We start from the raw sequence: 23,002 nt of genomic DNA, 5'->3' as shown, positions 1-23,002 counted from the left end.
AGACAGTGTGCATGTGCACGTGAACATGGCTCCACGTTAAGGATCTACAGTGAAGATTCAGGCAAAAAACATGGTATAAATAAGATTTTTTAGTCAACTTGGCATGTTGGGGCTTTAGAAGACTTGGATTATATCAGACGAGCATTATGGAGGCATTTTATATTTTTATTTTGTTGTCTTTTAAACTGGTCAACATTCACTTGCATTGTTTGGGAGGTTCTGCAACACTGTTTTCCTGTGAAACTCCAGCAGTGTTTTGCAAGCTAACAAAATAAACCCAACCTTCAATCAGCATGAGGGTGAGAAGATGATGACTGAATTTTCATTTTTGGCTGAACTACCTGTTTTAAGAAAATACACATCGAGCCTCTACAGGGCAGTGATGACTAGGGGAGAGAGATAGACTGGAACCAAGTTGAACAAATATGATTTATGAGTCCGCTGACCTTTATTTTGCTAAAAATTCAACTCAAATCTTTTTTTATTAGTTGCTTCACTGATTATTGTTAATGATTGATAATGATTCTGGGATGTGGAGCTGAACTTTTTTTGGTTTCTGAAGGGCGCCATGCCAGAGAAACTTTGAGAACCGCTGATTTAAAAGGGTATATATCCTACAGAGACGGGGGTGGTGGGTGACAGGTGGACCATTTGTGCAGAAATGCAGACTCAGTTTAATTCAGAGCCCATCCGTACATACATATCCTGTGACGCAGTAATGCAGCATTATTTTCTTTAGTAACTGTAACATAATTACTCTTTTGACATTTTTAATCCCTTACTCTACTCATTACTGGGAAAAGTAATAAAATTACAGTGACAGATTACTGAGTAATGTTTTACTGCCCAACACTGATAATTAGGTTCTTAGATATTCTTCACAAGAGACTTATATGAATCTCTTATAATAATTATTCACACTGGCAGGATAACACCTGTATTGTCTGTGAAAAGTCTTGTGATGCTTCCAAAAGCTCAGTGCTGTCAGTGGTTATGTTTATATTAGTGTCTCTCTGAAAGGTTTGCACAGGTGTAAGATGCCTGTTCTCAAAGAGTCCCTGATAGCAGAGGGCGACGTCAGCTGATTATTAACACCTGTTCTCTCTGTAATATATTACACTCTCACATCAGATGTGCAAATTAGTGTGTTTGCATACTCCCCCCCCCCATATCGTGCAATATCTGCCAAGAATGCTCAATATTGCTTATCGGTTGAGGCAAAACAGTTTTTTTTTTTTGTGAGTGACATAATCCTTCGCAGAGCCTCTGGATCAGTCCCATTTTTTTTTCTGTGCATGTTAAATATTTGCATGCACTTTTAGAAACACATGCTGTGCCCAGGAAAGTCAACAGATCTACAAACACGCTTCAAAAATGGCTCTAGGACAATCAAGGGAGTGCCTCGTTTTATCGTTTTCCTCTTTAACGAGTGAAGATAAGAAGGATAATGAGATTGAATACTGGTTGAGTTGGTTACAGAATAAAAAAAAAAAAATTGGAGCTCCTTCATCTCCACTCTGTTATTAAAATAGTTGGCAATTAATTTAATAATTGATTAATTACCAATTAATTGTTGCAGCTCTACCCTGATCCTTGAACTGATCTTCAACTTATGGCTATTAGCAATTACGTGCCATTATTTGCACTTTACTTTTCTGTCAACATTGTTTATAATGTTCTGTTATTAGTTTCCCACTGGGACTGGTGTGGTGAGTGACCTGACTTCTGGAAAAAATATAAATGGTAGTCAGTGGTGAGAGACAAATACGTTTTTGTCAGTCTCTGGTTTGTTTACATAGATCGTGTTCCCTCTAGTACATAATCTTAATATAATAAAGCCTGGCTGTAACCTGGAGGACATTTGGAGAAAATGTAAAATACTATTTAATGAATATTTAATAATCAGTGTTTTATTATGATCATCCAATTTAACTTTACAAGAGTACCAAGAGTGTTTTATCCAGCAGCTCCTAGTCCTCTTTTCAGCTGGGAAGCAAAAGAACGAACATGAACCATTACTCGTGTGATTACGTCCTGGTATGAAAACTCACAGGCATCGTAGCTTCAGCCGCTAACGTCAGCTTTTAGAGGGACAAGGTCATGATGTCACGTACGTGACTTTTGAGTGTGTAGTCTTTGTAATTACGTATCATCACAGGCTTATACTTAAACAGTTTTATGAAAAACTGCATCTGCGTAAGATAATTCAAATGGGACCAATAATCACTGACCACCAGCCATATCTTTTTCCTAAGTAAGGCCCAGTGGTGGTCCACCGGAAGGGGAGGGACTTTGCCTCTCTGTAAATGTTTAGAAATATTTTTATCAATATCCGTAACTCTTCCTGTTGGCGCCTATAAGTGTAGGATGGTGCATAAACTGACATAAAAAACGTTTATACATTTTTATATAGTACCTATAAATACTAAGTAGGGGAGGTCAAAATGAAGTGTTACCAAAGCAAAAAACATCTGCTGTTGACTTTATAGATGCAAATAAAGTTACCAGACTGGATTCTGAAATGTTCATTACAGCCAACAGAAGCATCTTCTATCATCTTTAATTTGAAGGTTTGAGCTTTTTGCTTGAAGAAGCGAGATTAAAAGCACCTTATCTGTAGTCGCTGCAGCAGATTTGATTGTGTTAAATCATGTCTTGCTGACGTGGTGTATTAAAAAATGTGAATTACGTGAAGAGAAACCGGTAATGTGAAGAAGGTGTCAGCTTTTCCCATTATGACAGGGCATGCAACATGTCGTGACTTCTTGAAAATTGTTTTAAATTGTGAAAAATTAGAGAGGATACGTTGTAAGCACATTACGTAAAATGTCTCCCTCGATTTAATACTCTTTTTAAAATCATGCCCCCAGTGTAACGACCACAAAACAAAAGCCTCTCAGAAATCAAGCCCCCAAAAATTTCATGAGCTCCTTCTATGTTTAATAAATTTGCATGTTGGCTATTCAAGGGCATCATTATGAATTCTCCTCCCCCGTGACAAGATGTGACTAAAACTGATGCCTTTTCCCCAACCTGCTGCTCCCTGCAACACCACAGCCAAGTCAGTCTCAATCATTTTCTGCATTGCCCCCAGAAAGGAATTATTGTATATGCAGGAGGTTTCACACACGAACAATATAAGAACAGAGTCTCTATGCAGTGAAATCAGGGGAGGAGGGGGGGAGGGGGAGAGGGGGTGCAGATGGATCTGGGAACTGAGGAATGTGTCCATCTTCAAATGGCATTTGTCAGATTTTTACTAAAATTGGAGGAGTGATTTATGGCACTGAAGAAGATACAGAATGGATTGGTAGGAATGCTACAATTAAAAAAGAACATTTCAAACTTAATTATAGACGGTAAAAAAAATCCTCATTTTCACTTAAAATATATATAAAATATGTCCAGATTCCACTGGTCCCACTTTGATTTAAACATGCAGGGATGATTCCTGGTGATTAAAAACAACTCCTGGCCTGAAGGGGACACTACAGTTAAAGGTCAAATTGTTAAACTTTAAAAGGCCACGGCTGCGTCACCACCAGAGCCTTTTCAATAATGTTTGGAGGAGTGATTTATGTAAAGAATAAGGAATAATATGGAAATCTCAGGATGTTTCATTTTAAAGGAACGATTAGACATTTTGGGAAATATTCTTTTATGGGAGAAGATGCCTTCCCGCAGAGGATTGTCTATTTACAAGGTGTTTTAATGTGTTGTAATATGTAGAATGTGATTATTAGGGTTTGGTGTCTGTACTCAATACCTTTAACATATCAGTTAAAATTGCCAAGTACCAAGAAGTCAAACAATACGTGAATTCAATCTTTTTGGTACCTAGATCAAGGAAAATATGACTATTCATATGAACAGTCTTACAAGCTTGGAAGGGGAGGGTGCATCATGGTGTTTGCAATGTGCAAACTCCTACACATCAGTCCTTTAAACAGGTTTCTTAAGGCCTCAAACAGAATAAACAATGCTGCAATCTCGTCACCATTTTTACATTTTTAATTAGTTTTTTTTAAAAGAGGTGATAGTATCATTGTTTATTCTTCATTAATCTTTTTACTCTAATGTTAAATGAACTTTGTAGTTCAATTTTCCTGCAAACTAAAAAACAAGCTAGTGGCCCTATCAGATATCAGTGTATGAGCAGATTTCTCAAAATCGTGTGAGTAATATTTCTTACTGAATGTCTGCAACACATATACATTAGCTTTACTGGCATTTGTTCGGTACAGTCTGAGTTAGGCAGGCAGCTTCTTCCATCTTATTGCGTTTGCTTTCTTGCCAAGAGTTAGATGAAAATATAACATTAGTAAAGGCAAATTTTATCATTTCAGCTTGAGGCACTTTGTTACCTATTAAGTCTTTTGCTCTGTCACGTTCTCTGTCTTCAACATTTCATTGTCCGTCCATTTCAAATCTACACAAAGTGAGAAGAATGGTTTACTCTTTACTTGTCTCTCCAAGCAGAGATGAATAATCCTCCTTTTACATAGCAAGGTAAAATCCTTCACAGGGTAAAATCCTTCACAAGGTGAATTTCTTTTGCAGAACAAAATTATGATCCGAAGAAGAGTTCAAAAAAACTATACTCCACAAAAAAGGTAATCCCAGTATTTCATATTTATGGTCAAAAGAGTTGTCTTGCTCCAAACTAGCCGTAGGCAGTTTGGTGCACTTTACCAGTACGAGCCTGCTAATACGCTCACAGAATATTAAACATAGGCACTAACCAGCAGAAAATTTACAATTTAGCAGCAAATGACATGTCTGAACAATAATAATGTATAATATGATGACTTCAGCTCCAAAACCACTCCCATGTTTATATGCTAAATATGATGCTACAGCCAATTAGCTGAGCTTAACATTAAGAATTGAAGCAGAAGGAAACACCTTTGATTCTGAAACAACCGATTCTGAAACAGCAGACCTGGCTTTGTCCAAAGATAAAAAGATCTGCCCACTCTGCATGTCTAAAACTCACAGGCTAACATGTTAAATTTACCTTTATTTAATCAGGCAAGTCATAAAGAACAGATACCATGGTGGCCTATCTCGTGTGATTCATCTCAGTCAAAGTATAAAAATGACAGATTCTGGATTTACAGGCATTATGTGCCAATCTATATCCAAGTTTCCTGGGGAGACTGAAGGAAGTCACCCAGGCTAGCTGTTTCCACCTATTTCCAGTCTTTATGCTAAGCTAACCAGGTACTGGCAGTAGCTTCATATTTAACATACAGACGTTTTTCATTTCTCTCTGCAATATAATTTTTTACCTAAATGTTGAACTTTTCCTTTACCTTGTGATGGCCATGACAATATCCCTTGTTTATTTCTCTTATTAAAGGACCAGTGCGTAGGATTTAGTGGCGTCTAGTGGTGAGATTGCAGATTACATCCAACCGAATACCCTTGGATCGCTCTACCATTCCAAGCATGTAGGACAAAATACAGCGGCGTGAAAAATGTGACAGACTGCACAGCGTTTTGTCCCAAATATGTTTGTCTGTGAAAACAAACATATTTTCTTAGACTAAGTCAGAATATCGTGTAGGTCAGGACATATCTGCAGCACAACAATATTTCATTTTTAAAAAAATTATTTTGACATTTATGTTGCCTTAAACAAATATTGTACCTCGTGCGATTTGAAAACTGCAGGTCACACTGTGATTTAGACACAGTTTTGATTAATTGTTCAGCCCTACTCTCACTGGTAATGAGTCCCATGCTGTTCCACACAGACATCTTTGTCCCACATTTGGTTTATTGAGATTTGGTCACCCAAAGCATATTTAGAGCCAGTGTTCAGTTAGTCCATTCTGGGCTACTGTAGAAACATGGCGGTGCAACTTGGCACCCTCTGTTGATTATTATTGTCAGATGAAAACATACTCGTGGATATTATATTCCATTTCAGCGATACTCTGCAAATAAATCTTACAAACTGGACTTTTAAATCACATCAGTCACTAAGGAAAATATGTAGATAAAGACAGAGATGGATTACGATTGGTTGTGAAAATGGCAATTGAGTATTTGACTGTTGTTCAGCATCTCCCCAACCCCCTTGCTTACTTGTGTGCAAGTTGTGGAAAAAGTTTGCAGTGCACAGGAATCTAATTGTGGCTGTAATATAACACAATTCTCTACCAGGCCTAAAGCTGGCAGCTCACACTATAATATCTGAGTTCTCTGAAACACAGCGCGAAGGGTAAGTGAACTCTCTATGATGATGGATTGTCTATAGAGATATGGGAAGGATGAGAAAATAGGCACTACTTTTGTATTGATTGTTTTTGGTGGAGACTCTATAAAAATATGACATAGCACCTGTTAAGATGTCAAAAGTGGGCTTGAGCTCTATAAACTTAATCTAACCAGGTTAGTGAGCAAAGAAAATGTCCCCCTTCATAGACAATGCGATAAAAGAATACACAGGGACCAGTACCTCTACTAAATCTGATGATATGTGTGACAAAGGAGTTTTCTTTATGAGAGATGTGACGCTGAGAAGATTGCTTAAAGGCAAGTACAGTTCTAAGACAAACTCATTAAAGAATATCATCATTTTTTGTCTTAGGGAGCCCAGTCGACAGAAAGAGAACTTGAGTATGAAGAAGTATAGCAAGTATGAATGAATGCATTGTCTGAGTGCAAAATCCAACATGGCTGCCTTCCTGTAGCGACTCACAGGTTTTTAAGTTTGGTAAGAATAACGCTTATATTGCTACTAATATTTCAATGTGAATGAACAGCAGGTTTATAAGACTTTATTATCTATACCTACCACAATCACAAATACACTGTTAAGTAAAGTGATTAAAGATTTAGAGTGGAAATTGAGGCATTTAGATGGGGGTTTTATACACACAACCTGCTCTCGTTATGATCACTTGGATGTTGCAAACAATTATTAGCATGTGAGCCCTTGATTGTCTTTCCAAGAGATTTTAACTAAAACAATTCCCTTGCTATCATAATTGTATGCTATATTGATCTATTGAGATTATGTTGATTTAAGTCAAAATCAAAATCAAACCAATTGAAATATGTTAAATTTTCTTAAAGCATAAAATGCTTTTTGTTTCTAAAATAAAAACTATTGTGATACCCAACGTGTCAGCATGATACAAAAATATTACAACATTAGTGGTTTTTCTGCATAACTAATGTAAGCGGTTGGACTGTGTAGCTAAAGTTAGCAGCTGGTCTGTGTAGCTAAAGTTAGTGGTTGGTCTGTGTAGCTAACGTTAGCAGCTGGTCTGTGTAGCTAAAGTTAGTGGTTGGTCTGTGTAGCTAACGTTAGCAACTGTTCTGACCTCTAAATGTTTATTTGAATTAAATGTTGAGTTATTTATTTTAAAATGTATTATAAAATGGTAATCCTGCTAATAATCCTCATTTTTATTAAGTGTATCTGTAAGTTGATTATGTTTTTTTTTTGTTCTGTAACCATACAGTTACCTTATTTTTTTGTATCCTAATTACATAATCCTATTACATGTTGCATCTGTGACTCCCCAAGTCTGCCCACCATACACCGACAATGAGGTTGATTCTTTTTAAAGTGGGTAATGTGTGTTTTGCTGCTGACCCTGTCCACAGCAGCACATTGCTTAGCTTCCTAAACTGGTTCTCCTGCTGCTTCTCCAAACTGGTGCTATGCCGACCGCCATCTACTGTAAGTAATAACTGACTGTGGTTAAGTACCTCTTACAATCCCACTTTAAAGCATCTGAACTATCCCTTTAATAGTATATTTAAAATGAGACACTCCAAATACAGTGTGAACTATTTTCTATAAAAGCAATTAATCAAAGAACTTTGTACAATTTGTCCTTGTGGGCTAACGTGTTGCGTTTTTAAAAAAACCACATCAGAAACCCACCGGGGGTGCTCTCACAGCTTCTCGTTTTTAATCTTGCGTAGACCATTCATCGATGTGACATCACACATTAAGGGGTCAAGATGAACTTGTCTCTCACACTCTCTATCTACAGGAGACAGCGGCAATTGTTCACTAATCCTGAAAAAATTATCCAGAGGAGGAAGTAAAGCATTTTTCAGAGCTGCAAATCAGTGGTGCTTGTTGTTAAATGATGCAGAGGCCATGGCTCTACACCATATATATATATATATATATATATACATATATATATATATATATATATATATATATATATATATATATATATATATTAGATGCACAATGTCCTTGTGTAAGCTCTAAAGGACACCTAGTGAAAAAGAAGTAACCTTGGGGACTTTTCCCACTGAAATATATGTTCTCTCTCAGCATAGGGTGGGGAGATACGATGACAAATAATTGAAGAGGGCCATCTATACACCACAGGAACAGAGGACAATCCATCTCTGAGGCTGTACAAAAGAGATATTGAAATAATAACTCAAGGATTACCAGTGTGACAGAGTAGAGTTTCTTCATCTCCTCACACGTCTTCGTCAGTGCCGAGAGATCCGTGTTGTATTTCTCAATTGCCATCTGGGGTATAGAGAAAAGCACAAGGAACTCCTGGTGAGTTTGTTCATTCATTTAGTCGATAACTGCTCAAACTTTACTGTTTATCTCTTAGATCAGGGGTTTTCAAAGTCTGTGACTGTACCCCCCCCCCCCCCCCCCGACAAAGCTTGTCCCTTAGTTTACTTATTTAGTTTTGCTTAAGTCCTGGATGTCTATTATTGATTGCATTGAAATTTAAAAGTAAGCCAAGACAGCATATAAGTTTGTTCTACAACTTCAAACTACATCAAATACAAAATTATTAGTTTTTGAAGTTTGAAAAATGGTAAAATTCCCTCAAACTACTACATGTCTGATCTATCTCTGTTGCCACATCAAACACCTTTAATTCTATGTGCTCTCCTTTTGATAACTTTACTAATGTAATATATTTTTTACTCCCATTCACTGAGCCTCTTCTAAAACAGTTTGGAGCCCCTCTGGGGAGGCCCGCCTCCACTTTGAAAACATCTGCCTCGGGGGTTAAACACTGCAGAGTCTACATTTAGAACTGTCATGAAAACCATATATTAAAGTGTCAAGGTATCAGGGGTAATTTATTTTCATTACACGACACTGGGTTGTGCAACGAAATGAGAGTTGTAGTTCCTTCATGCTACACACAAATACAAAAACAATAGGATAAAGTATAAGATAAAATAAACAATGCATAGTTATTTACATATACATCTACACCCAGGAAATTATTCTGCAGTGCATTTCTTTATCCCAACCAGGCGTAAGCCAGGAGGGGATAATGCGATCACTTGTGTGTGTGCAGGAGTGTTTGCGTGATCAGTGGACCTGCAACTTGCCAGTAGCTAATCTCACATACTACTGGGGTGATCAGTGTAGTTTTTTTTTGTGCACATTCCCCCATGATTCACAATTCTCGAAAAACCTTGAAAAAACCTTTTGTATGGCCTCAAGCTGACGACAGCCGTGGTCACGGGCATTATGTTTTCAGGTTATTCCAATCTTTTGAATGCAACATCTCAAGAACTCCTTGAGGGAATTTCTTCAAACATGGTACAGATGTCATTAGGCTGAAGGGTGAACTGTTTATCTATTGCTGGTCAAACAGTTTTGGCCATATCTCAATATTACACACACATATATGTATATATATAATTTTTTTTTGTATATTTTATAACAAAATCACACACAAATATCTGGTATGATAAAATGAGGTGATGACATTTTATATCTAAAAGGTCAAAGGTCACCTTCACTGTGACATCATCATCTTCAGCTCTTTATCTGTCCTCTGTAAAAAATAGTCTAAAAAATAAAAAATATTATATATAAAAAATATTTCAGCAATAATTTGGATGCAGCTCATATGTGTTCAGAGCACAGTATCAGTGCATAATCCCACAATGCATTTACTTCAGTAGTGGTGGTAGTGCTCCATAAAAAGCAGCAATGTGCCAATAAGGGAAGAAGGAGACCACTAGCTGATAGGAAGTAATTCATTTTGGTGAGAAACAATGAATTAAATCAATACCAAGTTTGTTTACGGGAAGATACATTGTACCTTTAAATGAATGCGTAAATAAATAATAAACACAGGATTTACTACCTCACCTTCAGGTCTTTGGAGAAGTTTGGGTGTTGACTTCCAGCATTTCTCTTCTTGGATGTTTTTCTGTACTGAATGACTTTCTGCAGTTCATTCTTCAGGACTGAAGCAACACATACACACCTCGGTTACCATCCATCATATTTGAACAGTGAGGCAAATAGCTGCTTTAAATCAGATGCTGTCTCCTGTGTGATCTTGTGATGTGCTGTATTTGTGCTTGTGGCAACTGTTTGTAAGTCATCATACAGACAATATATTGGATTGAGCCCATATGTTCCCTAGACAATGAGATCACAGTGTTTCAACAGAGTCCACTGAAGCTACAATTACAGGAAGATCTAGTAAATGTTACTATCACACTTCCTCACAAATAACTTGCGTTGGCACAAAATCGTGGGGTCAGTATTACAGCGATCTCAGCAAACTGGCTTTGGACACAGTAGTAAAATGTGATCTACTCACCATCTACTTCTGCGGTCAGGCCTTTGATGGACGCTTTCCAAGAGAGAGAGAGAGAGAAAACATTGACACAGACAGAAAATTCACGTTTCACTTAACAGACCTTAATTGAAAAGAACCACACAGATTTTTCCAGCTTTGATCAAATCTCGATTAGCAAATACCTCCCGGGACAGTTTCAAATTCTGCCAACTCCTGGGTAAAAGTGGCCAAGCACGGTTCATGCAACATGATCTGCTCCACAAGGGCATGGAGCAAGGTGAACTTCCTGTCCCTCCCACAGAGCTGGGAGAGCTGCGAATGGAGAAAACACGGAGTGAATAAAGGGCACTACCCTGTCGTCCCCTTGATACACAGCACCAAGGACTCAGCATAAATGAAACAACACCGATGTGTATTGTGATAGATCTACTGTGCATGCAGCTTCCTTACTCAAGGCTGAGGAAAGAGTGGGATGACAACAGGTTCTGTTTCAGCATCCTTTGTGTTGTTGTGTTTATATCATAAACAAAGCTTTACCTTGGAATTTCTGTTGAAAATAACTTTCCTGCTAACAGCTCATTGAAGGTGCTAATACCAGTGATAAAAGGACAGTGTTTACTATATTCAAGAAAAGGCAGGCATCTCTGCAGAAGATATCTCCAAAACTGAGAAACTCACACCACAACAGTCTAGATGGATAAACAGCCCTACAGGTAATAAGAATGTTATGTGTTTTTGGTTTTGGGGGTTAGTCTGAATCACTGAATGAAATCAATCTGAATCAACGGCTGTGCGTGTAGATGCAGCAGCTGGTGTCTCCTTCAAACTTTGCTAATTTTCTCCTTCAATCTGTTGTTTCTTTCAGCTTTATTGCTGAAACAGGAATCACGTATGACAGATATGCACGTGTTGGCAATAAAGATTAAAGAGCAGTGGACCCCGAGAGGATTAACAATGCGGTCGGAATCTTATGAACATGCAGCCAGATGAGCCGCGGAGGAGAGCCATGCTAGACATAAATGTATTCTTGGATAATGTCTGGTTATGAAAATTAAATGGACGGGATTGGACTCAGGTTTGCCAAACAACGGGAAATCAGAGACTGTTGTGCGAACACAGACACACCTGCTGTTGTACCTGAGGGGTAGATCGCACTCTGACCTGACAGGACGCAACATTCAAGACTCCGGCAGAATGAGGGAGGAGGACTCTGAGTTTATATCGATGATGTTTCGTACTCAAACACAGTGACAATTGAAATTCAAAAAGTGCACTACAGAATTATTTCCTAGGCCTGTAAGTGTATATGTGGGCATGTATTTATTTTGTTCTATATTTTTTTCCTTCTTCTCTTTCTGAATTTAAGTATCTGTGCATATGTTGTACTTTTTGTGTATTGTGAAGGAACTGCAACTCTAATTTCGTTGTAAAACCCTTAAGTCCTTGAATGCAGACTTTGGGTTTAAGCATAGGTGTTGTAAACTACTTTTTTTTCAAAGAAAAAGAAAATTCACAGTTCTCATAATTCTTTGTTTAAGCACTTATAGATCGAATCATCACTAAAGTGCATGGCCCTGATGAGTCAGAGTGCTGTTTCTGTAGTGAGCAGCGTCTTTTTCTTTTCTTTCTCGGTGTTCTCTATAGGCAGGAAGTGTTTTGTATGCTGATAATGCATTTTAGACCAGAGACAAGAGAATGATTGAATGGTCAAAGTTGTCATATTGACAATTAATTGATGAGAAATGATGCTGTTGTAGAACAGAGACAGACAGAGAGCACAAACACTCTGACTGACTGCTGCATAATATTTTCAGCGTGATGAAACTATTCATTGGGGAATATATGGGAAATTTGATTACGTGGTCAGTTATAGTTGTGTGTGATAATGCATGTGAACTTGAAGCAGTGGTCATATGTGCACTCTGGTGCCTGAAAAAATAGCACTGCACATCTGGGTCTAAGCCTGCCACTGGCCGCCTATTTCAGGCTGCATTCTCCTACGCTTTCACTATCTGCGTCTTACTGTTTTCTCAGTCACTATGAGAAGCAACAACAATCTCCAAGTCAACAACCTACAGGCTTAAAATAGCAAGCTGCTATACCCTTAACTTGGTCGCTAATGGTACAAATGTAGACAAACTAGCAGCTGTTACCTTTTCTTTTCAGGGAATTTATCCATTTTAATGTTAGGGCTTGCCTCCTCATGGTTAAAAGGTTCCACCAAAATCAAGTTCCCCTGCACTGCTTTGCAAGGGAAACGTTGCTGCATCCTGGGCTGTGCACCACCCAAGACAACTGTGACTGGTTTAAAGAAACACAAACCAGACAAAGCATTTTTTTTTCCCGTGTACTAGAGTGATATTGTGTGGAGCCAGACTTTTGTCCAGCGCTGACACAGCAAAGAAACTGGCTGTGCAGGACTAATTTTAAGGTGAACCGTCCCTTTAACTTTGCTGTCAGTAAATAAATGTAAAACAGTTTGTAAATTCTGTGTATGCAGGGTAGTGAATGTGTTTTTATTGAAGTGTGACTGACTACCATTTTATGGTACTTTATACTTTGTATTAATACAAATTAAATGGTGACGTATTACCGTGGATTAAGCTACCTGGCAGTATATAAAGTAATTAAAATTTGCCCCACCTTAACCAACTGCACATGTATCACAAATTAGAATTCAGTTATATAATATACATGAAGTCAGGTGCAATGAAATAAAGTGAAAAATACTTTTCTGTTTATTGTCTGCTTGTGCCAAAGGCAGTAACTTGCTTGTGTGTGCAGAATTATGCTATTTTAAACAAGGGTTCATTGAAACACATAATATCACATCCAGACAGGACACCTTTAAAGAGCTACTTTAAAAGGAGCCGCAGGTACTCGGTGGTGAGGGCATAATCAGGATTAAGAAAGGGGAAAAAAAGGTAACAGGCTGGCCTCAAAAAGTGGCTGCCCTCACTGATATAGATATTTTATGGAAACAGGGACAAACAATTTTCCGTAGATGTTATTCTTTGCACAGGGGACACAGGGGACCCTTTGTCCTGACGCCAGTAGCCGAAGGTGGTGATTTAAAGAATGGCCATGGTTTTAGCTTTGGCATGGTGATAAGACAGTTGAGTTTGTTTGCAGCCTGTAATTGCACTGCCCAGTTTAACTATTGTGGAAAGCTTTGTCTTGCTTTGACACAGTGTTAAAAATAAATACATTTTCAGTTGTAGGGAAGTAGAAGTAGATTTTTCAGTATCTGTTCTTTACTTGAGTATTCTTATTGCTTATACTCCCTACATTTGAACACAAATATATGTATTTTCTACTCCTTAGATTTTCAAAATACGCTCGGTACTTTAATTTTAATGCATGAGTGTAATTATTGACCTAAATGGAAGGAACAAGAACACATAAAAAAAAGACAGTTTCTTGGTGTATCCATCAGTGCGTATTAGATATAGACAGACGTAACAAGACAAAAACAATGCAACAAGATGAAAAGGATGTAATAACACTAAAAACTACAGAAAAGACATTACAAGACAAAAAAACGACATAACAGGGTGAGACGGACAAGTGAGGAGAAAAGGGGAGGTTCTTCAGAGGACTACTTTTTTTGCTTTTTCCACTTTTACTTGAGTAAAGAAATTGAATCAGCACTTCTACTTTTAGCAGTCTTTTTTTAAATAAGCACCTGTACTTGAGTACTTATTTCACCTCTAAGTATTGGTATATTCTGTTTAAATTATTCTAAAATGAGGCTTTGGTACTGAAAATATAAGAGGCTTTTGCTTGTAAGTGAGTATTTTTATTGCTATTTATATGCAAGTGCCCGTAAATCTTAGTACTTCTCCCACTTCTCCCAATATGTAATTTATTTTTCATTATTGGTCATAATTACCTCAGTAGCCGCAGTAAAATAGCAGCAGTAACTTTGTTTTCGTATATTTTTATAAAACGGTAATTACGACTGTACTATTCAAGCCATGTTGCACTTCATGGAGCCGTATAATTGAAATGCAAGAGGGACCTCTCTAATCCTGTGATACGCACTCATGGTCTTTTTTCTAGGTTATGTTGTTTACCAATTTAAAGCCCACTCCAGCCTCTGAGGGATAAATATATACAAGACATGTACCAAGTATTGATGCTCAGAAGTAAAAAGCAAGAATCAAAAAATAAAAAAAAGATCTGAGGAGGACTTGATACATTTTTCTTGGAAGCAGTCGGCCATTAATTTGATGAGAGTCTGTCTCAAGCAGCGGCAACAGTTTACTATTCTCAATTAGACCTGGAAACACCTCAGAGGAACACGGGGCCTCGGCTTCATTAAATGGAGCAGAGGACGTTGTACTTCTGTGCCAAGAGCACTGCCCCTTAAACCTTCCCAGTAGAGAGACTTGCGCACAAAAGAGTGGTTCAGACTAAATTCAGAGAAAGGCAGAAAAGACTCTCACAACCCCCAGACAACACTTAAGACTATACATCCAACAACTACTGAACCTTAACAGGAAAAGTGCAACATTTCGGGGAAACACGCTTATTAGCTTTCTTGTCAAGAGTTTGATGAGAAGATTGAGACCCCTGTCATATCTGCACATTAAGTATGAAGCAATAAAGACAAGAGCTGGTTAGCTTAGCATCAACCAACTGCCAAACTGCACCTCTAAACTGTCTTGTTTTTTTTACTTTGTACAAAAACTGAGGTGTGAGAACAACACACTGTGGTTTTGCAGTGGTTATGTGCAGTCGTGATGATTACACTTCAGTTTTTCTGGGGATTTTAATTGTCCACCTTTAGAAATGCTGCTCGGTGGATTGTGCTGCATTCAGACAGAGCCGGGCTAGCTGTTACTCCATTTTTCCAGTACAAATACAGGAGAGGAAAGAACAGCTAAGGAGGAAGAAAGGATACGATACGATAGAACTTTATTAATCCTGAATCTTGTGCTGCAGATTGCTCAAAATTCTACAGTAACATAAGAATAAAGACAGTAATAAATGTATTTGTTTTACTGTCTGTGTCTGCAAAACCAAATAAACTTCAAAGTTTAAGTTGAATTTAAAGTGAATCAGGAGTAAAGGCAAACAACAGTGCTGAATAGAACAGCAATAAAAGAAAGATAAATTCAATAAAATAAGTAAACTAAAATAGAAAATTAGTATTGGCAATATGTTGAAACTAACATTGGCAATGATATTGAAAAGTAATAAAAAGTAAAACGTAATATTGCACAAGATATTGATATTATTGTTCTCCAGTGTTTTTCCTGTTCTTTCTACAGAAGGGGAAGAGTCATACAGTTTGATGACCAGTGGTAGAAAAAACCCTCCTGTGGCGTTCTGTGGCCTCAGTTTGAAGAAAGTAAATAAGCATTTTTCCCACAATCCACTCCTGCCTATTCAAGGCATACCAACAATGGACTGAAAACTGTTCTTGAACCATTTTGGTGGTTTTGATCTGTTTTGAAAGGTTTTCTCCAGCAGTCAGAATTACTGTAGGTACCACTGGCATTGAATGACAGAAGTTTCAACACACTGAATTAGGTTTTTATTTTCACCTAAATATTTTCTTGCAAACATGCCAGCAGATGACCTTTAACTGTGACTGCATTCTGATTCATTAAGTTTGTGGGGATTTAATGATGGAAATTATCTGTTTTGGACTGAATATGTTACTGAACTGGATCAGCTGGACCTTTGCCAATGGAAAAGGACCATTTCTGTCACAGTATTATCAATTAATGGACTACTGGGAGTCTTCAGTGGTGAGTTGCCTCAGTTTTGTGGGTTGCGGATTGTACCTGCTGATAACAGTTGTCCTCGATCGAAACACAAGAATATCAGCTTTCCAACAATACTTTACATGTTTGCATAGTAGTACCTCACTTAAAGCTGCGACAGGCTGTCAAAGCCAAGGAGGGCAGGGCATTTTTTCTGGCATTATATTTTAGGTATTTATGTTATGTAGTTTGCCAGCAGTGTTAGTTAATGTATTAAAATTCAAACATTAATATTTTGGTTGAAGTACTCATGATTTAGCGTCAAGATGCTATTTTCCTTAGCTCTTATTAAAATGTTTTCCCATATGACCTGACGAAGGTTTCTGCATTAGGACGTTGCTACATATAAACCCCCTAGTTTGAGGGAGAGGGCATCAGCACTCTAACCTACATCAGTGCTTTTTGTTAATGGCTGAGTGGGAGTTTCTATTTGAAAAACTATAAAGAACGCAAATGCAGTCTTTCTCCAAATAAACCAGAAAATGGGCTCAGACATTGTGTTTTAATGAAAGGATCCACTGACTGACTGCTCTGCAATAATGGTTCACTTCCAATAGATTCACCCACGAGTGGTCAGACTTTGCGTAAAGTTTAATTTCTCCTGCGACGGCAGGTAGTGCCACAATCAACCGTCTGTCAGGAGGACTGTGTCAAAGACCTGAGCGAACTTGAGAGACCGCAACCGGAAGGACAAGGGAGAGAGTTGAAGGAAGAGAAGCCCTGCTGTGTATATCAATGAGTAGTCTTATTAGCCTAGTGCTGCAACTCAATCAAAGGTCAGGCAACAGTGGTGGAGTCGTACTTTAGTTAAGGAGGAGAGGCGGAATCCCTTGGCCTTTTCCTTTCTGGTGTTCTCGTTGAGGTAATTGCCAATGGCGAGGAGGTACTCCAGCACGGAAACAAATGACCTGCAGTTGTTCAGCTGTGTGCACATTCTGATCTTCTGGTTAATCAGCTGGAAGACAAACACAAGGGCACAAAGCAAAGTCATTTTGTTCTGTAATCCAACCACATACAGGCTCTCGCATTCATTTCTCCACACAACAACTGTGAAATTTAAGTGGAATGAGGCTGGAGCTTGTTTTGGGGCTCTGTGCTGACGAAGTGTGGACAAAAATAACTCATGGCTTCAGTATTTTACATTATAAAGATAAACAGCCATCTCACAACACCTCGTTTGACCTCATAAAATGAATAATCAGGGCTTGGTTGTTTGGCAAGTTTATTATTTGGTATGCAATTGTGTCAAGCACAAATATCCCTCTAGAATATCGCCCAATTTCCCTGTTTAACCAGTCTTGAACAGACCCTGTTGAATATGGATGGATATCATACTGACAAGAAATGAAAGTGGGATTTTAGGTTTTGCCAATGTTGTGCTGGAAGAAAAAAAGAGTTGATGTGATGGGAATCGTAGTCCTTGACAAAAGAGTTAGCTTTTCCAAATAAGGTCCATGCCAGCCAGCACCAACACTCCCACCATATGGTCCTGTTTTAAGAATAACTCCCCCAAAACCAACCAGCGGGACAGCCTCAATTACACAAAAGAGAAAGCTGATATCCAACTACATTATATCTACTGGCTTTGTATGGGACCATCTGTACCATCATGGAAACCTACTGTAGTTTGTATGAAAGATTATTGAAACAGCTCAGCCCAAGATGTCATGTAACCTCCCTTTAGAGTGCCGTCTGGTTTGGTATCAAAGTTCAGTTTTACAAAAAGTAAATTCTGCAGTTATTATAGAACAAATTGTAAGCATGATGTTGTGTGCTGCTTGCTATTTTGTTCAGTTATGTCTTAGTGTATGAAAAGTATATGTCAGAAAAGTCATTTTTGAGTGTTTTTATATCAAAATCAGTGTCTTTTCTCTTCCTGTAAAATGTTAATATATTCTGGATGACTCATCCTGAAGTCGAGGGCTTGTGCAGAAATTTATCCAATCAACTGCGATTTAGCAAAACTAGCTAAACCCTCCCTGTGGGTGAGCCATGGTCTTAGTCAAGCTGCAACCTTGAGGGCTGAAAAATGAAACCAATATGGAAGTGCCAGCAAGAACAGTTCCTCAAATGGCCACTTGAAGCTGTTAGTCAATCCCCATAGACCCCCCTATTAAAATACCCAACTCTACAACAGAAATACACAGCTTGGTAGAAAAAAAATGGTTTGGATTAGCCTTCAGAAAGCTATGGGTGACATCACAGAGACTACGTTTTATACAATCTATGGTCTTAGCTAGCAGGGTAATATCATACCTGTTTTCTGCCAATTTCACAAGCTGTCATCTGTCTGACCTTGCTGATAACATCCAGGTTTGGGTGGGTCATCGGGGCATATGCACTGGGCAAGAGAGGGTGCTGTGTGATGGGGCCACAACCCTGACTAGTGGCGGGCAGCTGCATAACACCTCAGAGGCAACAGTTAACTGGCTATAGATAGTTTAACTGACTTGTATTTCTGGTGCCAACTAGCGAGGGCGGCCGTGTTTAATTTTATAGTTGACTAATCACACACATCCCTAATCAAAACATGCTGTGGCCTGTGGAGTCAACGCGTTTGTGTTTATCCAAGTCTCTCCTCCTCTAGAATCTAAAAATGCTGTCTGGAAACTTTTTTTTTATTAAGTATAAATCTCACCTTTGTGCAGCTTGTCCATGTAAGTGTTATAGTGCCCTGTATTCTTTGCCTTATTTTGGCCTCATTACTGCCCCCTGATGCTGTAGATATGACACACTTTCATAGGCCAATCCAGAAGTTAGCATCCCACTGGTTCCCTTGACAAAAATCCAATGTGTTTTTTTTTTCACAGGAGTTTGGATGAGTGCAGTAAATAATCTCTGTGGTGAACAAAAGTTTATGATATTTACACGTTCTGTTCAGCAAAGTAATCTTTACTAATGAACACCACTTATAGGACTTTTGAAGCCTAAATTTTGGCTAAAAATTAACTATATCATGCTTGCATGACATTCAGTCTCCCCATCTCTCATTTAGCCACGGTAATATGTAAGAGGTGAAAGAAGACTGTGACAGTAAAAGGGGCCAATACAAGAAACTAAAAAAATTCCTGCAAGAAGAGCTCAATATTGTATCATATCGTTAAGAAAATCCTTATTGCAGGATAGCCTGAAATACTCTGATATTGTTTTTAGGCCCATATCGCCCACCCCTATGCCCTCTTTAAGAAAGAACAGACCTTATTTCAGGCATCTAACCAAAACCCATTAAAAAACAATTGATTTGAAGACAAGGAAACTGAAAGTGCAAATATGCTAACTCATTTCAGGTTTTGGCCACAAAAGGCAAGAACGAGATCATTCTACACTTGAAAACAAACTTCGGCAAGCAACAAAAGATGAGATTTCTGTTTTCTCAGAAGTGTTTCAAACAGTATCTTTCAGTTTTCCAAAAGAAAAGACTCAGAGGATGAGGGCTGACTGGTTGGTTTGGCAAATGCATGTCTGGTTATCTTCCCCAAATCCGTCACAGACCAGTGCACAGGCACTACCTTAAGCTTTCCTATGGGACCTTCTGGCACCCAGGGCCAGATGAAGGCCAACAGATCCACAGCCCAGTATCTCACTCCAGCGCTCTATCGCGCCATATCTGCGTCCACACCCACTTCTGAGCGATCCAATTAAACCTGAAGGATTAGATTTTGTGACTATGTCCCAGCCACATTTTCCATTTCACGTAGAGATGTGTGACATTACAGAAGGTGAAGATGCTCTAACCTCCATTTCATTGTGACTTTAATTGGAAAAAGGACGTGTGATTAACGAATCTGCTGAAAAGGCTAGATTTGGTTTTAGCACTCAGTACATCACATCTTCAGGGGATGCCTCCTCTTTTTCATCCTGTCTTCTGCATCACTGGTTCTGGTTCTGCGTCTTCGCCTCCCTTATTTATATTTGAAAATGGCCTCATACCGAGCACAGAAAACAGCTTAAAGAATGCAGAGTAAAACCTGTCAGTCTCTCCGACAGGGAAACTTAACGCCAACAAGCACAATGTAGGTGAGAAACGTCCCCCAGGTGGTGACTTCTCCATTTTCTCTCCTCAAGCCCTGTCTGCCTGGTGGCGGGTAAATCCTCCTTAATGTCTGGGCTTTAAGAAGTCTGTCGTGTCAGAGAAGCGAAGGATTTAGAGTATTCTCCAACAGAGAGGTCCCTAACCTCTCCATGTTTGAAGACATTGTATTGTGAGACAGTGACAAACTACGCTGTGGACGGTAGATTAGAAAGCAGTATACTTTTTGTCACCCAGAACCTGCACGCAAATACCAGAGTTTGATCTAAAAGTGACCTTTTTTTTTAATAAATCTGAGCTACAACGCTGTAGAAAGAGAAATAACACCAGAAGGAAAAAGCTGAGAGTAAATTGAAACTTAATGAAATCGCTAATCTTTCTTGTCGAGTCATCTCGGCGGCGCACGATATGTTTGTCTCTGTGTTTTTAGACAAAGAAGAATTGCTGTCACAGTCAATGGATTACAGTGCCATCATTCTTATCCATTGTTTCTCTTCATTCTCAGACAGTCAGCAGACAAGAGATTAGGACTGAAGCAGTGATGCTGAAAGGAACAGAAGCTTGAGAGAATCACATAAAAAATAAAAAAAATAAAAAAGCGACAGAGGAGCTGGGAGGTATTCTTGTCTGACTGCAATATCTTCACACCCTGCAGTCCCCAGTGCCAATAAACAGCAATCCTCTATAGGAGTGTTAACGATTAGTCTGACTAATGATGAACCTGAAATGTCTACGTACTCGCGCTGTCAGGCCTTAGGGCTGCATATGTGAGGGTTAAGGAAAAGCTAAAATAATATATTTATATTGTGCCTTTGAGTATTTTTTATTTAATTTTACCTGTATTAATTTAAGAGTGCTGGTCTTTGAAGAGAGTCCAGAAGTTTGTTGAAGTTGAATTCATTAATTTTTGCATATTTCTCCCAAGTGAAAACCCCAAAGTGTTTTTTTTTTCACTGATAAAGATAAAAAAAAAAAAACTTTGTATGTTTTACACCACCTACAGAAAAATTGAACTTGATTTGATTAAGATCCATCTTTTTCGTCTCCGTCAAATGAAGAGAGGTGTCTTAAAGTGCCTCTCATGCCTTTCTGTTTTCAAGACTCTTAACCATCCAGCAAATCGAATAGAAACTACTTCACCCACCACTTCAAACATAAAGCTCAAACTGGAGGGAAAAAAGCTTTCTTGTATTAATGTCAGTTTGTCCCCAGATGGTCTTTTCATTTATGTCTAAAGCCACAATGTATCTGAACATTAGCATTTGCATTACGGACTAAATTTGCATGTTCGTGTTTCGCCGCGTGCTGTGGAGGCTTTGGTTTTACCCCTTTTTTTTTTTTAGCTCGTACTGTGGGCACGGAACAGACTTTAAAGGGATAGTTTTGATTATTTGATGTAGGGTTGCATGAGGTACTTATCAATAGTCAGTGTATGAGCTCCAGCAGAGGCCGGTCAGCACGTCTCCGGTTAGGAGAAGTAGAGAGAGGCACCGGCAAAAAAAAGTTAACATCTAATCTTCTGAAGATCTCAACTACTCGAGGGGTTGAAATTGAAATGGTCACAACTGACAAGTATTTAGGTATCTTTATTGATCAGAACCTGTCGTTCAAACCACACACTGGAAACCTTGTTTCCAGGTTTCTTTTCCAATTTCTCCCTTCAGGCTGGGAATTACTTGATAGCACCTTTTTTTTTTTTTTTTACCTTTACTGGATTTCAGTGATCTACTCTTTATGAAAGCCCCTGACCAGCTGTGGAAATCATGTGCATCACTGTACTCTGTATGTCCACAGGATCTTGCATTGGTTGGCTTTTATGTACAAATCTATTCTTGGCCTGGTTCCTTTTTATCTGTACATACATGTGCAGTAACCAAAATCAATATGGGCTTCGCTCTCACGATATTTTACAGATGCTGGTCCCGTGAGTTAGAGCAAAACTTTTTCGAGAAGATGTGGAAGGTTCGAGAAAACAGCTCCACTGGTCAGTGTAATAGCTCCTAAATCTTTTCCAAAATCATTTTTGAAATTGTACCTGCGACATAATTGTTTTTGTCCCTGACCTCATATTCTACATTCTTGTGGCAGTTGCATATGTCTGTATTGTTTGTGTTTACTATCATTTGTGATAATGTTTTATGCTGCCCTCTTGGCCAGGTCACTCTTAAAAAATTGATTTTTAATCTCAATGAGGCTTTACCTGGTTAAATAAAGGATAATAAATAAAAGAACTCCTGTGGACAGGTATTTTAGCCATTTAAAAAAAAGTATCAGGTTAAAGTGTGCGCTATATTTAGAATATTTTCACTGCTTTGCTGTTACACAGCCTTTTTCTAGGGGAAACCGCTGTTATACAAACCAGACATCGCTCTCTCCAAACCAACCAAACTCCGTGGGTGGAATCAGTCATTTTACCTCGGGGGACACAGGAGTTGCTGGTCTATTGCTTCCTTGATCTTTTAGTTTGTTTGTGTCACTGTGTGACTTCAGTGAATCTGAACTCATTCATTCATTCATTTTCTGTAACCGCTTAGTCCGTAAGGGTCGCGGGGCTGCTGGAGCCTATCCCAGCTGACATTGGGCGAGAGGCGGGGTACACCCTGGACAAGTCGCCAGTTCATCGCAGGGCTGAC

General features: G+C 38.6%; 1 protein-coding gene across 1 annotated transcript in view; it reads right to left on the bottom strand.

The window, feature by feature from the left end:
- Nucleotides 1-23,002, bottom strand: part of LOC146324750 (uncharacterized) — a 57,464-nt gene that overhangs the window by 3,632 nt on the left and 30,830 nt on the right. The window contains exons 12-16 of the mRNA XM_084719928.1: nt 17,142-17,294; nt 10,748-10,877; nt 10,587-10,619; nt 10,127-10,224; nt 8,438-8,521 (exon numbers count right to left, since the gene is read on the bottom strand). Coding sequence (XP_084576054.1) covers nt 8,438-8,521; nt 10,127-10,224; nt 10,587-10,619; nt 10,748-10,877; nt 17,142-17,294 — 498 coding nt within the window. The remainder of the gene's footprint in view (nt 1-8,437; nt 8,522-10,126; nt 10,225-10,586; nt 10,620-10,747; nt 10,878-17,141; nt 17,295-23,002) is intronic.

Source organism: Lutjanus erythropterus, chromosome 6 (assembly GCF_056507025.1).
Source record: "Lutjanus erythropterus isolate fLutEry1 chromosome 6, fLutEry1.hap2, whole genome shotgun sequence".
Lineage (NCBI taxonomy): Eukaryota > Metazoa > Chordata > Actinopteri > Lutjaniformes > Lutjanidae > Lutjanus > Lutjanus erythropterus.
This window is presented reverse-complemented; position numbering and strand designations above follow the sequence as displayed.